Below are 16,253 nucleotides of genomic sequence, written 5' to 3' on the forward strand. Positions count from 1 at the left end.
AGGGAGAGACAGAGATTTTCCATCTGCTAGGTTACTCCTCAAATGGCTGCAACAGCCAAGTCTGGACCAGGCCAAAGCCAGGAGCCACAAACTTCGTCTGGTTCTCCTGCATGGGTGGCAGGGGCCCACCCACTTTGAACATGATCCACTGCCTTCCCAGGTGTGTTAGCAGGAAGCTGATGTGAGGCAGAGCAGCCAGGATGGGATGCTGGTATTGAAGTGGCTGCTAAACCTGTGCCACAGTGCTTGCCCCCTTCTGGTGCATCTCCTCTAAAGAACTTTTAAAAAAATTTCTTGAAACACAGTTTATTGGCAATAAATTCCCTCAGGTTTTGTTCATTTGAGAAAGTATTCACTTTTGAAGGGGAATTTTGCAAGGAACATACTTTAGCATGGTGGGTTTTTCTTTCAAGACTTTCAGTTTTCTTGCATGTCTTTGAGAAGCCAGATGTAATTCTTATCTTTGTGCTTCTCTAAGTAAGATTTTTTTTCCCTCTTTCTTCTATCAGGGATTTTTTAAAAAACATTTATTTATTCATTTGAAAGACAGAATGAAAGAGAAAGAGAGAAATCTTATATCTGCTAATTCATTCCCCAAATGGCCACAGTAGAGCCAGGAGCTTCATCTGGTTCTCCCCTGTGGGTGTCAGGAACCCAAGCATTTGGGGCATCTGCTGCTGCTTTCCCAGACACATTAGCAGGGAGCTGGATTGGCAGTGGAGCAGCTGGATTATGAACCAGTGCCCGTATGGGATGCTGGCATCACAGGTGGCATTTTAACTTACTACACCACAATGCCAACCTGGGGATTTTTTTTTTTTTTTTTGGACAGGCAGAGTTAGACAGTGAGAGAGAGAGAAAGGTCTTCCTTTTCCGTTGGTTCACCCCCAAAGTGGCCACCAGGGCTGGCACGTTGCAGCCTGCGCGCTGCGCTGATCTGAAGCCAGGAGCCAGGAGCCAGGAGCCAGGTGCCAGGTGCTTCTCCTGGTCTTCCTTGCGGGTGCAGGGCCCAAGCACTTGGGCCATCCTCCACTGCCTTCCCGGGCCACAGCAGAGAGCTGGACTGGAAGAGGAGCAACTAGGACAGAATCCGGTGCCCCGACCGGGACTAGAACCCGGGGTGGCAGCACTGCAGGCGGAGGATTAGCCTAGTGAGCCGCAGCGCCAGCCCAACCTGGGGAATTTAAAAAAAAATCTTTTCTGTAGTTTGAAAGTTATATGCATAGCTTTTCTTTTTATATAGTAATTGGTAGTGCTTATACATTTCTGCTTCAAGGATGAACTGATGTTAAAAAAATTATAGGGGCTAAGATATGTGATGGAACAATGACGCTCCAGCCCCTGGGGGTTGAGGCCTTCTGTCACATGTTCCATCAGTGTGCATGCGGGCAGTTGGTCACCCACCTCTATGGATTTATTTTCTCTGAATAAATTTGGTCTGTCTGTAAATTTGTATACTGCCTCCTCTCTATTCTGCGCCTCTTTTTTTAACATGTTGGTGCCCCATGTGAGGAGGCACCAATTTGCAACTTCTTTCCTAACAATATGTATGAAAAGATGATCTATTTCACTCACAATTAAAGAATGAAAATCAAAACTCTGTTTTAAGCTATGAGATTGGCAGAAATTAGAAAAATTTATGATACCCTGTATATATGTGGGTATTGGAAGATAGCACTTCGGCTTTGTTGGTAGAAGTGTGAATTGTTTTGAAGGACAATTTGATAATTTTTCTATCTACATTAGGGATTTAGGCAGCTGGCATTGTGGCATAGAGGGTAAAGCTCCTGCTTGTGATGCTGGCATCCCACATGGGTGCAGGTTCATGTCCTGGCTGCTTTGCTTCTGATCCAGCTGTCTGCTACTGGCCCGGGAAAAGCAGTGGGAAATGGCCCAAGTGCTTGTATACAACCCTGCCATCCATATGGAAGATCTGGATAAATCTCTTGGCTCCTGGCTTTGGCCTGGCTTAGCCCTGGCCATTGTGACCACTTGGGGAGTGAACTGGCAGATGGGGATACCTCTCTCATATTTATCCTTTTAAATTATTTTTTATAGATTTATTTGAAACTCTGAGTTAGAGAAGAGAAGAGAAGAGAGAGATCTTCCATCTTTTGGTTCACTTCTCCAATGGCTGCAATGGCGAGGGCTGGGACACGCTTAAGCTGGGAGCCAGGAGGTTCATCTGAATCACCCCTGTGGGTGGCAAGGACCCAAGCACTTGGGGCATCTTCTGCTGCTTTTCCCAGATCATTAACAGAGAGCTGGATTGGAACCAGAGAAGCCGGGACAGGAACCTGTGCCCCTATGGGCTGCCAGTGTTGCAGGTGCAGCTTTACCCACTATGCCACAATGCATTCCATCTCTAATCTTTCAAATGAATGGATGGATCTTAAAAAAAAAAGAAAAAAATTTATATGCTTTGAGCATTTTCACTGCTAATGATTTATAATACATACATCTTTACAGAAGTATGTGAAACTAGATGTTCATTGCAGCATAACAAGCAACAACATCAGTAACAACCTAAACAATGGAAATTACTTACATGTGTAGTCATATATTTGTTAAATTATAGCATAGCCATGAGATAAATATGCAGATGTTAAAATAAATTAGGTAGATTTGATACGTTACAGTTGTTAATTGCAAACATTAGTTACAGTAACTTGGTATGAATAATATGTTTCTTTTTTTTAAGATTTTGGTTTTTAATTTTTTAATTTTAATTTATTTATTTGAAAGTGAGAGTTACAGAGAGGCAGAGGCAGAGAGAGAGGTCTTACATCCACTGGTTCACTCCCCAATTGGCTACAATGGACGGAGCTGAGTTGATCTAAAGCCAGGAGCCAGGAGTCTCTTCCGGGTCTCCCACATGGGTGCAGGGGTTCAAGGACTTGGGCCATCTTCCACTGCTTTGCCAGGTCATTAGCAGGGAACTGGGTCAGATGTGGAGCAGCTGGTATTCAAACAAGCACCCATATGGGTTGCTGAAACCATAGATGGTGGCTTTACCTGCTATGCCATAGTACCAGCCCCAAAGATTTTATTGTATTTTTTTGAGAGATGGAGTTACAAACAGACAGAGGGAGAGACAGAGGGAAAGGTCTTCCATCCACTGGTTCATTCCTCAAGTTACCACAATGGCCAGAGCTGTGCTGATCTGGAGCCAGGGGCTTCTTCCAGGTCTCCCACACAGGTATAGGGGCCCAAGCACTTGGTCCATCTTGTACTTCTTTCCCAGGCCACTAGCAGAGAGCTGGGTTCAGAAGAGAGGCAGCTGGTACTTGAACCAGCGCCCATATGGGATGCTGGTGCCACAGACGGAGGCTTTTGCATATTATGCCACAGCACTGGCCCCTAAATAACGTGTTTCTATACACAAATATTCTTAATTGTATACACTTTTCTTGAAAGAATTAATAAGAAACTTATAAGTAGTGACTTTTTTTAAAAAAGATTTTATTTATTTGAGAGGTAGAGCCACAGAGAGAAACAGAGATGGAGAGAAAGGTCTTCCATCTCTTCCCCAGATGGCCACAACAGCTGGAGCTGAGCTGATCCAAAGCCAGGAACCAGGAGCTTCCCCAGGTCCTCCCATGTGGGTGCAGGGGCCAGCACTTTCCTAGGCCATAGCAGAGACCTGAATGGGAAGAGGAGCAGCCGAGACTCAAACCTGTGCCCATATGGGATGGCGGTGCCACAGGCAGAGGCTTACCCTATCACACCACAGCACCGTCCCTAAAGTAGTGACTCTTAAGAGAAGATGATGGGTATTGGTGGTGAGGATGATGGATAAGACTTTTACTTTGTAGTTAAAATTTTTTCTGATCTGTTTGAGTTTTATTTATAGAAAAGTATTTGTAATTGAGTAATTGTAGGCTATTTCTGTTTTCTTTATGCTTTTCACTATTTAAAAAAAATTTTTTTGAGATTTATTTATTTGTTTGAAAGGCAGAGTTAGAGAGAGAGAGAGAGAGAGAGAGAGATCTTCCGTCTGGTGGTTCACTCCCCAAATGGCCACAACGCTGGGGCTGGGCCAGGCCGAAGCCAGGAGCCAGGAATTTTTTCTGGGTTTCCCTTGTGGGTGCCAGGGCCCAAACAATTGGGCCATCTCCTCTTGCTTTCCCAGGCATATTGGTGGGGAGCAGGATTGGAAGTAGAGCAACTGGGACTTGAGCATGCCCATACGGGATGCCAGTGTCATAGGTGGTGACTTTACCTGTGTGCCACAATGCTGGCCTATCAATGGAATTTTTATTGCCATTTTATCGACTTTATAGAATAATTTGGGGAGAATTAATTATTACTAATTATTGCTATCCAAAAGTATGACATGTTTCTTTATATATTCAAATGTTCTTTTACATTTTTCAATGGCATTTTGTAATCTTCATATAGAACTTATATATTTCTTGATAAGTTTGATTTGAAATATTTTAGTTTTTATTATGAACAGGATCTTTTAAAACTACATTTTCTGTGTGAATATTGCCAGCTACACAGAAGTTGCTGATTTTTTGATTGTTTACATTTGGACGTGTTACAGAATTTTTTTGGCTGCAATGGTTTTCAGTTGATTCACTTGGATTTTTCTGAGTATTTTAAAACTTTCATTTCAGATTCCTCAGTTTCTTTTAGATGATTGCTTTAAAAATGGTATCCCCTGCCGTATATTTTGTACTCAGCCACGACGGTTAGCAGCAATTGCTGTGGCCGAAAGAGTTGCTGCAGAGAGAAGGGAAAGGATTGGTCAAACGATTGGTTATCAGATCCGACTAGAAAGCAGGTAAAGACAGTCCTCCTCTATCCTGTATTTCGTCCTACTTAGAAAAGGCCATGTTCTCTTTTATTTAAAAATAGATGGTGTGTTATTTGAAATGTGAGGTAATCATTTTGCTGCCAGCAGTCACTGTCAGGATGTCATGTCTAAACTCAGTGCAGGTTTGAGTAAATAATCTGAAGGCGACTTACAGCACAGCGACTTACATTGATCGCATATCGTAGTTTCATACTAAGTGCAAGTTACTTCACTGAGCCTCAGTTCCTCCTCCATAAAATGAGGCTGATAAAAGCATCTGGAGTGCAGGTCTGATGTGATGATGTTGATAGTAATCACTCAGCAAGTGCTAGTGGCTGAATTCAATATCATTAGTGCAGGTTGAGTATCCCTAAGCCACAGTGCTTGGGACCAGAAGAATTTCAGATGTTGGGGATTTTTAGGTTTCAGAATGCTGTCATAAGCACTACCAATTAAACAGGCCTAGTCCAGAACGCTCTGGAAAGTTTCAGCTTTTTGGAGCATTTCAGGTGTTAGATTTTTGGGTTAGGAATACCCAACCTAGAGTAATACTAGTATTATCTTCTTGACATGTATTGGTAGTTCTCTGATCTGAATAATGATTTAAAAACTGGTTCCTTTTGAGATGTGTTTTTTACCCAAGCAAAAACTGTTTTAGTTTTTTTTATTACAAACCCATTTAAGATCTTTAACTAGATATATCAACTAATAAAAAGTTGGTATCAGTAACTTTGTAAAGTTCTAAGACATGAAATACATGAGAGTACTTGAAAAGTTTGTAGAAAATGAAATATAAAGAAGTTTATTTTGACCCAAAAAACTTGAAATCCATCCTCTTTTTTTTGTAATACACATTTTTCATGAACTTTTTGAAGATCCTTTGTATTTCACAAAACTTTAATAAGCCATACTTACTAATATATTTGTCTAATTTATTAGAGTATATACAAGACCAGCATTTAATGTGATTATATTTTAAGTACATAAAAGATGTGTAAAATGTATAATTGTGCACTTTTTTCACTTTTTTTTTTCTTTAAAAGGGTTTCACCAAAGACACTTCTGACATTTTGCACTAATGGGGTATTGCTTCGTACACTGATGGCAGGAGATAGTACATTGTCAACGGTGACACATGTTATTGTGGTAAGGTTATTGAGACTTTATAATATATAACTCAGATTGCTTAAGATTTAAATATATAATTATACTTTTAGAATAGGGTAAAAATAAAAATCAGTTTATTCTTATGAACAGGCTGTTTTGATCAAGTTATTTTTGTTGTGTAAAATTATTGGATATAACTTTTATATTAAAGATAGTCTTTTTTTTTTTTTTTTTTTTTGACAGGCAGAGTGGACAGTGAGAGAGAGAGACAGAGAGAAAGGTCTTCCTTTTGCCGTTGGTTCACCCTCCAATGGCCGCCGGCGCCCTGCGGCCGGCGCACCGCGCTGATCCGATGGCAGGAGCCAGGAGCTTTTCCTGGTCTCCCATGGGGTGCAGGGCCCAAGCACCTGGGCCATCCTCCACTGCACTCCCTGGCCACAGCAGAGAGCTGGCCTGGAAGAGGGGCAACCGGGACAGAATCCGGCGCCCCAACCGGGACTAGAACCTGGTGTGCCGGCGCCGCTAGGCGGAGGATTAGCCTAGTGAGCCGCGGCGCCGGCCCTAAAGATATTCTTACCATCAGGTTTTATTTGAAGGAAATCAAATGCTTAGGTAGTTTTAAAAAATGTGCTTTTCATGTGAGCATGATTCATGTACTTAGAGTTTTCCTGAAATGTAGAAGTTTTACCTCTATGCCTACTCACCTTGTCCTCCCATACCATGTATTTCCCCATTGCACTGCTATACTCTTGTCATTTAAGTTCATGATTAAGCTGCTTAATTAACAGCTGATGAAATAAGTAGCTGAATTGCCCTCTTATTAAAGAATTCAAAGCTTCTGTGCAGTTTTCTATAAGAGAAACATTGTTTTATAAGCTTACAATAAGCAACTGTTAGAAACGTACCCAAACCAAAGGTTGCTTTTAAGTACTAATGCTAACAGAAGCCTATTTTACTTGAGTTTGTTTACTTTGAAAGTACATCAATTTGGACTTCCACTAATCTAGAACTCATTATAGAGGTTTTATATTCTGTAGGGGGGAAAAAGGCAGTATTTTTTCATCCATGGTGGATTGTTATAATGTGTGATTATTTCTGAATTGTCCCTAATTTCATCTACAAGCTTTCCACTAATATTGATAGGCCTTGTCCACATTTAGCTTAAATTAATATAAAACCTAGCAATGGCATTTTAAAGATTTAGTCATCCATAATATTTTAACTGTTCCATGGTTTTATTTCTGTTTACTGCAGGATGAAGTGCATGAAAGGGATCGATTTAGTGATTTTTTACTTACGAAGTTAAGAGATTTGTTGCAAAAGCACCCATCTTTGAAACTAATTCTTTCTAGTGCTGCCTTGGATGTAAATCTCTTTATAAGATATTTTGGGAGTTGTCCAGTGATATATAGTAAGTTATCAAATTATAAAATTTTTATAACTTTTATGAAAGAGTAATTTGGGTTATGATTTTATTTATTTCATTCAAAAATTGGAGAATGTTCTCAGGTACAGGGCATCCATGTCTGCTTATTCTGAGGTAGATTTCATGGTCGATCTCCCTGTTTTCAACTTCTCCTTTTCCATTTATAGCTCTCTGGTATTGTGTTGGAGCCTAATTCTCTAATCTTAGAAGTAAATGTGTTTTTATTTTGATCTGTGTTCCTCTTGTCACTTCTTCCTATTATTGTTAGATTCCTTGGAAAATTGTTCTGTGTTCCCATATTTACTTAATTTTCACTTCTGAATATGCTGAGACTTAAATTTTCTCTCTGTCCTTTAATAAAAACTGATTTTACCATCAATCCTTATATTTGAAATAACTTTCTGAAAATTATTAAGTTGTGTTTACTTCAGTGAAACAAAATTTGTACAAAGATAGACATTTATAGGGAAAAAGTTCATGGTTGTCCCTATCGTCATTTTGTTCTGTGTTCTATTTTCCCAATATTAAGGATTTTTTAAAAAAAGGATCATTTATTTATTTGAAAGTCAGAGTTACAGAGAGAGAGAGAGAGGTCTTTCATCCACTGGTTCACTCCCCAGATGGCCGCAATGGCCAGAGCTGAGCCGATCCGAAGCTAGGAGCCAGGAGCCTCTTCTGGGTCTCTCGTGTAGGTGCAGAGGGCCAAGGACTTGGGTCATCTTTCACGGCTTTCCCAGGCCATCACAGAGAACTGGGTTGAAAGTAGAACAGCCGCAACTCGAACCAGTGCCCATATGGGATGCCAGCACTGCAGGCAGCGGCCTCACCCACTACACTACAGCGCCGGGCCCCTCCCCCCATACTAACGATATTAAAAACATTGTTTATCTCCTTTCTTATCTTGTTCATGCTCATACAAACATATATGTGGTTTGTAAAAACCGACTTTACAAAAATGAGCATATACATAATACATTGCAGTTTGCTTTATTTGTATAACAGTGCATCATAAACAGTTCTCCAGTAACTGGATCTAGTTAATCATTTTAAGCAGTGCTTTTAGTATTTCAGAGAATGTATGTACTATGATTTACTTAACTCTTTCTTTTGGACATTCAAATTGATTCTAGATCCCCCTCCCCCCAACTATAAACAGTATTGTAATGAACACAAATATCCATATATTCTCTTATTTCTAGGGGTGATTACTAGAAGTGAAATTGCCGACTAAAGAAATATTTTTATGTTAATAGATTTTTCCATTTTTTTTGCACACTTGTAAATTTTTTAAATATTTTTTTTATTTGAAAGGTAGAAAGGGAGGTGTGGGGAGCAACTCGGACTAGACTAAGTTACTGGAATTAAGACTTATTCTATGCATCTGCTCTCCCACAATATGGCGCTGGGAGAGAAGAAAACAGCTTCTACACAGCTGCCTCCAGTTCAGCCAATAAACTGTAGGACTTGCTCCTGATTGGAGGAGAGCAGCGTGCTCGGCGTGTGGGCAGCCGAGTTGGGATTGGCGGAGGAGGACTATAAAGGAGGAGAGAGAGAACATGCACCAGGAACATCTAAGGGGAACATCTAAGGGAACACCTGTGCAGCCCCCGAGAGAGCCGGCCGGCGGTGTGCCGCTCCCCTGCGGAAGTGGGGAAAGTGGCCAGGGGGAACCGCCCTTCCACGGAGGTGGAAGGGACAGTAGCCAACCCGGGAAGAACCAGCAGCAAACCCGGGGAGGGCCGAGCAGACGAAAGAACAGCGCAGGGTCCTGTGTCGTTCCTCCACGAAGAGGGGGAGCAACAGGAGGGAGGGGAAAAAGGAGGTAGGGATGTGGGGGGGAGAGAGAGAGAGAGAAAGAGAGAGAGAGAGAAAGAGAAAGAGAGATAGGTCGAGATCTGTGCTGGTTCACTCCCTGAATGATTGCAACAGCCAGGGCTGGTCCTGGCCAGAGTCAGGAGTCAGGAATTCCATCTGGGCTTTCCAGGTGTATAGCAGGAACTCAAGTACCTGAGCCTTCTGCTGCTGCTTGCCAGGTGCATTAGCAGGGAGCTGGGTTGAAAACACAGTAGCTGGGATTCAGATCAGCCCTCCAGTGTGACGTAAAGCTGTCCCGAGTAGCAGCTCAGCTTCTCCACAACAAACGCCTTAACTTGTGAATTCTTTTTTTTTTTTTAAAGCTTTATTTTCCAGTAATTTTTTTTTTTGACAGGCAGAGTGGACAGTGAGAGAGAGAGACAGAGAGAAAGGTCTTCCTTTTTCCGTTGGTTCACCCTCCAATGGCCGCTGCGGCTGGTGCGCTGTGGCCGGCGCGCCGCGCTGATCCGATGGCAGGAGCCAGGAGCCAGGTGCTTTTCCTGGTCTCCCATGGGGTGCAGGGCCCAAGCACCTGGGCCATCCTCCACTGCACTCCCTGGCCACAGCAGAGAGCTGGCCTGGAAGAGGGGCAACCGGGACAGAATCCAGCGCCCCGACCGGGACTAGAACCCGGTGTGCCGGCGCCGCTAGGCGGAGGATTAGCCTAGTGAGCCGCGGCGCCGGCCTTAACTTGTGAATTCTTACTGGCAGTGTTTGACATTGTTTTGGTGGCCAAAACTGATATATTCAAAAAAATCTTGTTGAGTTGTCTGTGGTATTTCTCATGGTTGGCCCTCCTTTTTGTGTGAAATGCTCAGATCCCTTCATTTATTTGGTAGCAATGCCTCCTGAGTCTTACTCTATGTTATAACCTGTACTTGTTCTTCCTTTTTAACCAGCACAGATCTCGACCTATCTCTCTCTCTCTTTCTCTCTCTCTCCCCCCCCACATCCCTCCCTCCTTTTTCCCCTCCCTCCCTTTCTACCTTTCAAATAAAAAAAAATCTTAAAAAATTCACAAGTGCACAAAAAATGGGAAAACTAATTTATTACTACGTTAGATTCTCAGGGTCACAGCAAATGCATGATAATTATACTATAATTCTCATGTTAAAGTGGTATTAATAAAAGAGAATACATTCATTGTAGTTCATAGATAAAATTCTAGGAATATAATGATGCTTCACTTCCCTGCCTGCCTGCCTCTTTTTTCCTTCCTCCTTTCCTTCCTCCCTCCCCTCCCCTCCCCTCCCCGCCCCTTCCTCCTTCCTTCCTCCCTCCTTCCTTCCTCTCTACCTCTCTCTCTTTTCTTCTTCCCTTCTTTCCTTCCTGCTTTAAGTTTTGAGATTACATTTTTAATTTATATTATACTCAAAAGCCTCCTGCTGCACTAAATAAAGAGTTAAAGTGAAAAGACCATACTTCAGCAGCACTATAGGCAAGCGATATAAAAGTAATGAGAAGAAAAAAATGTTCATTTTGCTCATGTAGTAAATTTTAAAATAATTATAGATCATTGAAACTATGGTAGTTAGTATATCTATATGTATTTACTACAGCACATAAGACAAAATGTGATATTTTTCTTTTTGGGCCTATTTTATTTCAGTTAACATTATAATCTCCAGTTGTTGCAATCCATTTTGTTGCAAATGTCATTCACTGTTTTATGGCTGAATAATATTCTATCAGGAATATATTCTGTATTTTTTTTTTGACAGGCAGAGTTAGAGAGAAAGAGACAGAGAGAAAGGTCTTCCTTTTTTTCTAATGGTTCACCCCCCAAATGACCGCTATAGCTGGCACGCTGCTGCCAGCGCACCGCGCTGATCCGAAGCCAGGAGCCAGGTGCTTCCTCCTGGTCTCCCATGCGGGTGCAGGGCCCAAGCACCTGGGCCATCCTCCACTGCCTTTCCGGGCCACAGCAGAGAGCTGGACTGGAAGAGGAGCAACTGGGACAGAATCTGGCACCCCAACCGGGACTAGAACCCAGGGTGCCGGCGCCACAGATGGAGGATTAGCCAAGTGAGCCGCGGCGCCGGCCAATTCTGCATTTTCTTGATGCAGTCAAGATCAGTTGATGGACATCTAGGTTGGTTTCATATCTTAACTATCATGAATTGAGCTGTTATAAACATGGGAGTGCAGGTATCTCTTTCATATGTTGATTTTATTTCTTTTTGATATATTTCTAGGAGTGGGATGGCTGGATCATATGGTAGTTCTATTTTAGTTTTCTGAGGAATCTCTGTACTGTCTTCCATACTGGTTGTACCAGTTTGCATTCACATCAACACTGATTAGGGTACCTTTTTCTCCATATCCTTGCCAGCATTTGTTATTTTTTGATTTTTTGGATGATACCCATTCCACCTGCGGTGAGGTGATACTACATTGTGGTTTTTATTTGCATTTCTCTAGCGGCTACTGACCCTAAGCATTTTTTCCTGTGTGTGCTGAGTAGAGCCAGGGAGCTCTGGCCACTGTTTGTGGGTGAGATATGAGTCCAGAGTGACACCTATGTTGGGCATGGTGGAATGCCTCTGTCCAGTCTGTGGCACCAGGGGGTGTTAGAGCTGGCTAGTGTGTTCAGATCCCAGCCCTTTCCAAGGTGAACCTGCTTAGAGTGGTCACTGCTTAGAGTGGACTTACAGAGCCGGTGCACTCCACCCACCAAGCGCACGTACGTACTGAACACTGATCCACCTCGTTTTGTGTTCCCCGAGCCTTCTGCCGACCTGTCCCCAGCACGCAGGGAACTCTTGAGATTCTGCAGACTGTGCAGGTCTACAGGAACCCAGGTAACACTTGTGTCCCTGTCAGCCCCGTGACCTATTTCTAGAACGTACAGTCACAGCGTGCAGGGGCTCTGCTCTCCACACAGTGCTTAAATATTGATGTGTTCTAGAATTGTTCCCTTGATCCATTTCCTTTTTTATATCCCCTCCCCCCTTTTTAAGGGGGGGTATTATTTTATTTGTTAGGCAGAGTGAGAGTGAAAGAGGGAGAGAGAAAGAGAGAGTTCTTCTGTCTGGTTTACTGCCCAGATGCCTATAACTGCTGGGGCTGAAACTAGGACCCAAGAACTTTATCTTGGTTTCCCAAGTGGGTGTCAGGAACCCAAACACTTGGGCCATCATTCATTGCCTTTTCAGGCACATTAGCAGAAAACGGATCCGAAGCAGAGGAGCTGGGACTTGGAAGGTACTCTGATATGGGATGTGGGTGTCCCCAGTGGCAGCTTAACCCAGTGTCCCACAGTGCACACCCCCATTAGCTTTCTTCATTCCTGTTCTCTGTCTCTCCCTCCTTTCCTTAATTAATTAATTAGTTATTACTCTACTTCCTTGGAGGCTTCCATTCATGGCCTTGGCTTCTACTTCTTCTTTCATGTTTGTAACTTCTGAATCTTCATTTCCAGTTCATACCGTTCTCCGCAGTTTCGGATCTAGATACAAGCAGTTCACTTCTAATAGGGCCCAAATGGAATGATCTTTTCTACAAAATTTGCTTCTTTTGGTGTGTTGCCTGTTTTGCTTAGCCGTACTATGTAATACTAACCTAATCACCGAAGTCACAAACCTGTATGTTCTTTATTTCTCCCAACAGTGTTCTTGAATGATTAGGCACATAAAATCTAATCGACCCCTAGTTGAGTCTGTTTTGGCACCTCACTTTGATGCCTGAAACCAAACTCCAGCTCCTGCCAGCTGGCCTGTTCTTTTCAGCTGTCCTTGTTACCTCAGAGAATGACATCATCGTCCTTCAGTGTTTGCAAGCCTTACGACGAGAACTGTAAAACTTACCCTTCTTGGCCGGCACCGCGGCTCACTAGGCTAATGCTCCGCCTAGCGGTGCCGGCACCCCAGGGTTCTAGACCCGGTCGGGGCGCTGGATTCTGTCCCGGTTGCCCCTCTTCCAGGCCAGCTCTCTGCTGTGGCCAGGGAGTGCAGTGGAGGATGGCCCAGGTGCTTGGGCCCTGCACCCCATGGGAGACCAGGATGAGTACCTGGCTCCTGCCATCAGATCAGCGCGGTGCGCCGGCCGCGGCGGCCATTGGAGGGTGAACCAATGGCAAAGGAAGACTTTTCTCTCAGTCTCTCTCTCACTGTCCACTCTGCTTGTCAAAAAAAAAAAAAAAAAAAAAAAAGAAAACTTACCCTTCTTTTTTTTCCTTTCTTATTTAATACGATGGTAAATTCTGTGGATTTTACCTCCTGTCTTTGTGTATCTGCCTGTTTTCTGCTTTTACTGTAACTAATCTCATACAAGTTGTTGTCCTTTTTCACCTGAACTGTTGCACTGCTTCCTCCCTGGTCTGATGCACCCCTTCTCCTGTCTGTAGTATCCGTTACATTGTAGCGGCGGCCTTTTCCAAAGTGGAATTCTGGTGGTGCTGAGATTCTCCAGAGTTTAATTCTTCGGCCTTTATTTCAGGAGAGACCTAAACCCTTAGTAAGACAACTGGCAATCTGATTTGGGATGCTGGCATTTCGAGCAGAGACTTAACCTGCTGTGCCTCAACACTAGCTCCTATCCCCTTTTCTCTCTCTCTCTTTTTAAAAATATTTATTTATTTACTTGAAAGAGTTACACAGAGAGAGAAGGAGAGGCAGAGAGAGAGAGAAGTCTTCCATCGCTGGTTCACTTCTCAGTTGGCCGCAATGGCCGGAGCTGAGCCAATCCGAAGCCAGGAGCCAGGAGCTTCTTCCGGGTCTCCCACGCGGGTGAAGGGGCCCAAGGACTTGGGCCATCTTCTGCTTTCTCACGCCATAGCAGAGAGCTGGATCGGAAGTGGAGCAGTCGGAATACGAAGCGGTGCCCATATGGGATGCTGGCACTGTAAACAATGGCTTTACCTGCTATGCCACAGCTCCGGCCCCCATCCCCTTCTCTTGATGTGGTAAAGTCCCACTATTATATACTACCTAATATTTTTCTCTATAGAACTCTCTCATAGAACATTTTGAAATTCTAATTTTTCATTTATATTCTTGATTGTTGAATTAATGTTTGTCTTTTTTGTTCATTTACTGTAAAGCAGGCAGGAGGTAGCTCTGTTTCTACTTAACATTTGTATTCTTGGTGCCCAACGTGATGCCATAAGTAGATAATACACGCTGTATAAGAAGATAATACATACTGGAAAATAACCAAGAAAAATTAATCATTGTTTTAAATAACAGACAGTTATCTGTTAACAGTTGTCTGTTATAATTATTTGTAAATCAAAGTTACATATATATACATATTTAAAAATTATTTTATTTGAAAGGCAGAGTTACTGAGGAGGGAGAGACACACAGAGAGGGAAATCTGCCATCCGGTGGCTCAGTCCCCATTTGATTGCAACGAAGCCAGGAGCCTGGAACTCCATCCAGGTCTCCCTCCGGAGTGACAGGGCCACAAGCACTTGCGCCATCTTCTGCTGCTTTCCTAAGCGCTTTAGCAGGGAGTGAATCTGAAGTGAACCAGGACTTGAACCAGTGCTCACGGGATACTGGTGTTGCAGGCAGTGGCTTAACCATTGCCACAGTTGTGGCCCCCAAAGTAGTTACATGCATATATATGTATATACACACACAAACACATACATACACACACACAAACATATATACATACATATATATATATATTTTAAAGATTTATTCTTTCCTTTGAAAGGCAGAGTTACAGAGAGGTAGAGGCAGAGAGAGAGACCTTCCATCCACTGGCTCCCTCACCAAATGGCTGCAACGGCCAGAGCTGGACTGATATGAATCCAGGAACCAGGAACTTCCTCCAGGTCTCACATGTAGGTGTAGGGGCCCAAGGTCTTGGGCCATCTTCTGCTGCTTTTCCAGGCATATTAGCAGGGAGCTTGATTGAAAGTGGAGTAGCCGGGACTCAAACTGGTACTCACATGGGATACTGGCACTGCAGGCAGTGGCTTTACCCACTAAGACACAGCCCTGGCCCCAAAAGTTATATTTTTAACGTATGGTATGAAAATCTTAAATTTTAGAACTTTTTTTGGTATACTTAGGTTCATGAGCTTGGGTTCTTGTCTTTATGTAAATTATCTTGATACAAGTAAACTATTTCTATTATTTAGTACAGGGAAGACCATTTGAAGTGAAAGAAATGTTTCTGGAAGATATCTTAAGAACTACTGGATATACAAACAAGGAAATGTTAAAGTACAAAAAGGAAAAGCAGCGAGGTAAGAATTTTACTCAAATACAAAAGAAATTTCTATTGATAGTGACTTTTTGTAGTATTTGGAATATTAAATTATGGAGGTAGAAGTATATTTTTTCTTGTGCATAATTATTATAATGTCCCAGATGTACCCTGGCATTCTGGTTTATGTCCAGAAGTTACAATGTATGGAGAAGAACTGCAAGAGGTTGCCAGAATTGAAGATTTGAGTGTCTGCACCCAGAGGTGGAACCAGCATTTTAAGGGAAGTAGATTGGAGGAAGTAAAAGAGCATGTGAGCAGTGACAGCCTTATCTTTCGTAGAAATGTCAAGGTTTCTAAATCCTGCTTTTGTTAGAGGATTACATGTGTACTTTATTTTTTAATTCACTTGCCAGATGCCTGCAGTGGTGGGAGTGGGGTGGGGTATGAGGGGTGGCCCAAACTGGAAACTGAGAGTTGGGAATGCTAAACAGGCTTCCTGTGGGAGTGGTGGGAATCCAGCTACAAGAGACATCACCTGCTGCCTCCCAAAGACCACTGGCCGGAAGCTGGAATCAGCAGCTGGACTGGCCATTGAATTTGGGCACTCCAATATCGGACATAGGTGTTTTAACTGGTGTCTTAACTCCCTGCATCTGTACTTTGAGAGTGTCATTATTTAAAATGTCTTTTATTGGCTTATCCTGTGTCTCAGCTTTTATTTATTTATTCATATTTAAAGATTTTATTTATTTATTTGAGAGGTAGAGTTACAGACAGAGAGAAAGGTCTTCCATCTGCTGGTTCACTCCCTAGATGGCTGCAACAGCCAGAGATGAGCCAGTCCGAAGCCAGGAGCCAGGAGATTCCTCCAGATCTCTTACATGGGTGCGAGGGCCCAAA

The 16,253-nt window shown here is 42.8% G+C and overlaps 1 protein-coding gene across 1 annotated transcript in view; it reads left to right on the forward strand.

Moving 5' to 3' along the window:
• The window catches only part of YTHDC2 (YTH N6-methyladenosine RNA binding protein C2), a 92,132-nt gene that overhangs the window by 20,894 nt on the left and 54,985 nt on the right, over positions 1–16,253 (forward strand). Inside the window, exons 5-8 of the mRNA XM_051834534.2 lie at positions 4,623–4,789; positions 5,845–5,947; positions 7,163–7,319; positions 15,283–15,390. Of these exons, the coding sequence (XP_051690494.1) occupies positions 4,623–4,789; positions 5,845–5,947; positions 7,163–7,319; positions 15,283–15,390 (535 nt within the window). The remainder of the gene's footprint in view (positions 1–4,622; positions 4,790–5,844; positions 5,948–7,162; positions 7,320–15,282; positions 15,391–16,253) is intronic.

This window comes from Oryctolagus cuniculus, chromosome 6 (assembly GCF_964237555.1).
Source record: "Oryctolagus cuniculus chromosome 6, mOryCun1.1, whole genome shotgun sequence".
NCBI lineage: Eukaryota > Metazoa > Chordata > Mammalia > Lagomorpha > Leporidae > Oryctolagus > Oryctolagus cuniculus.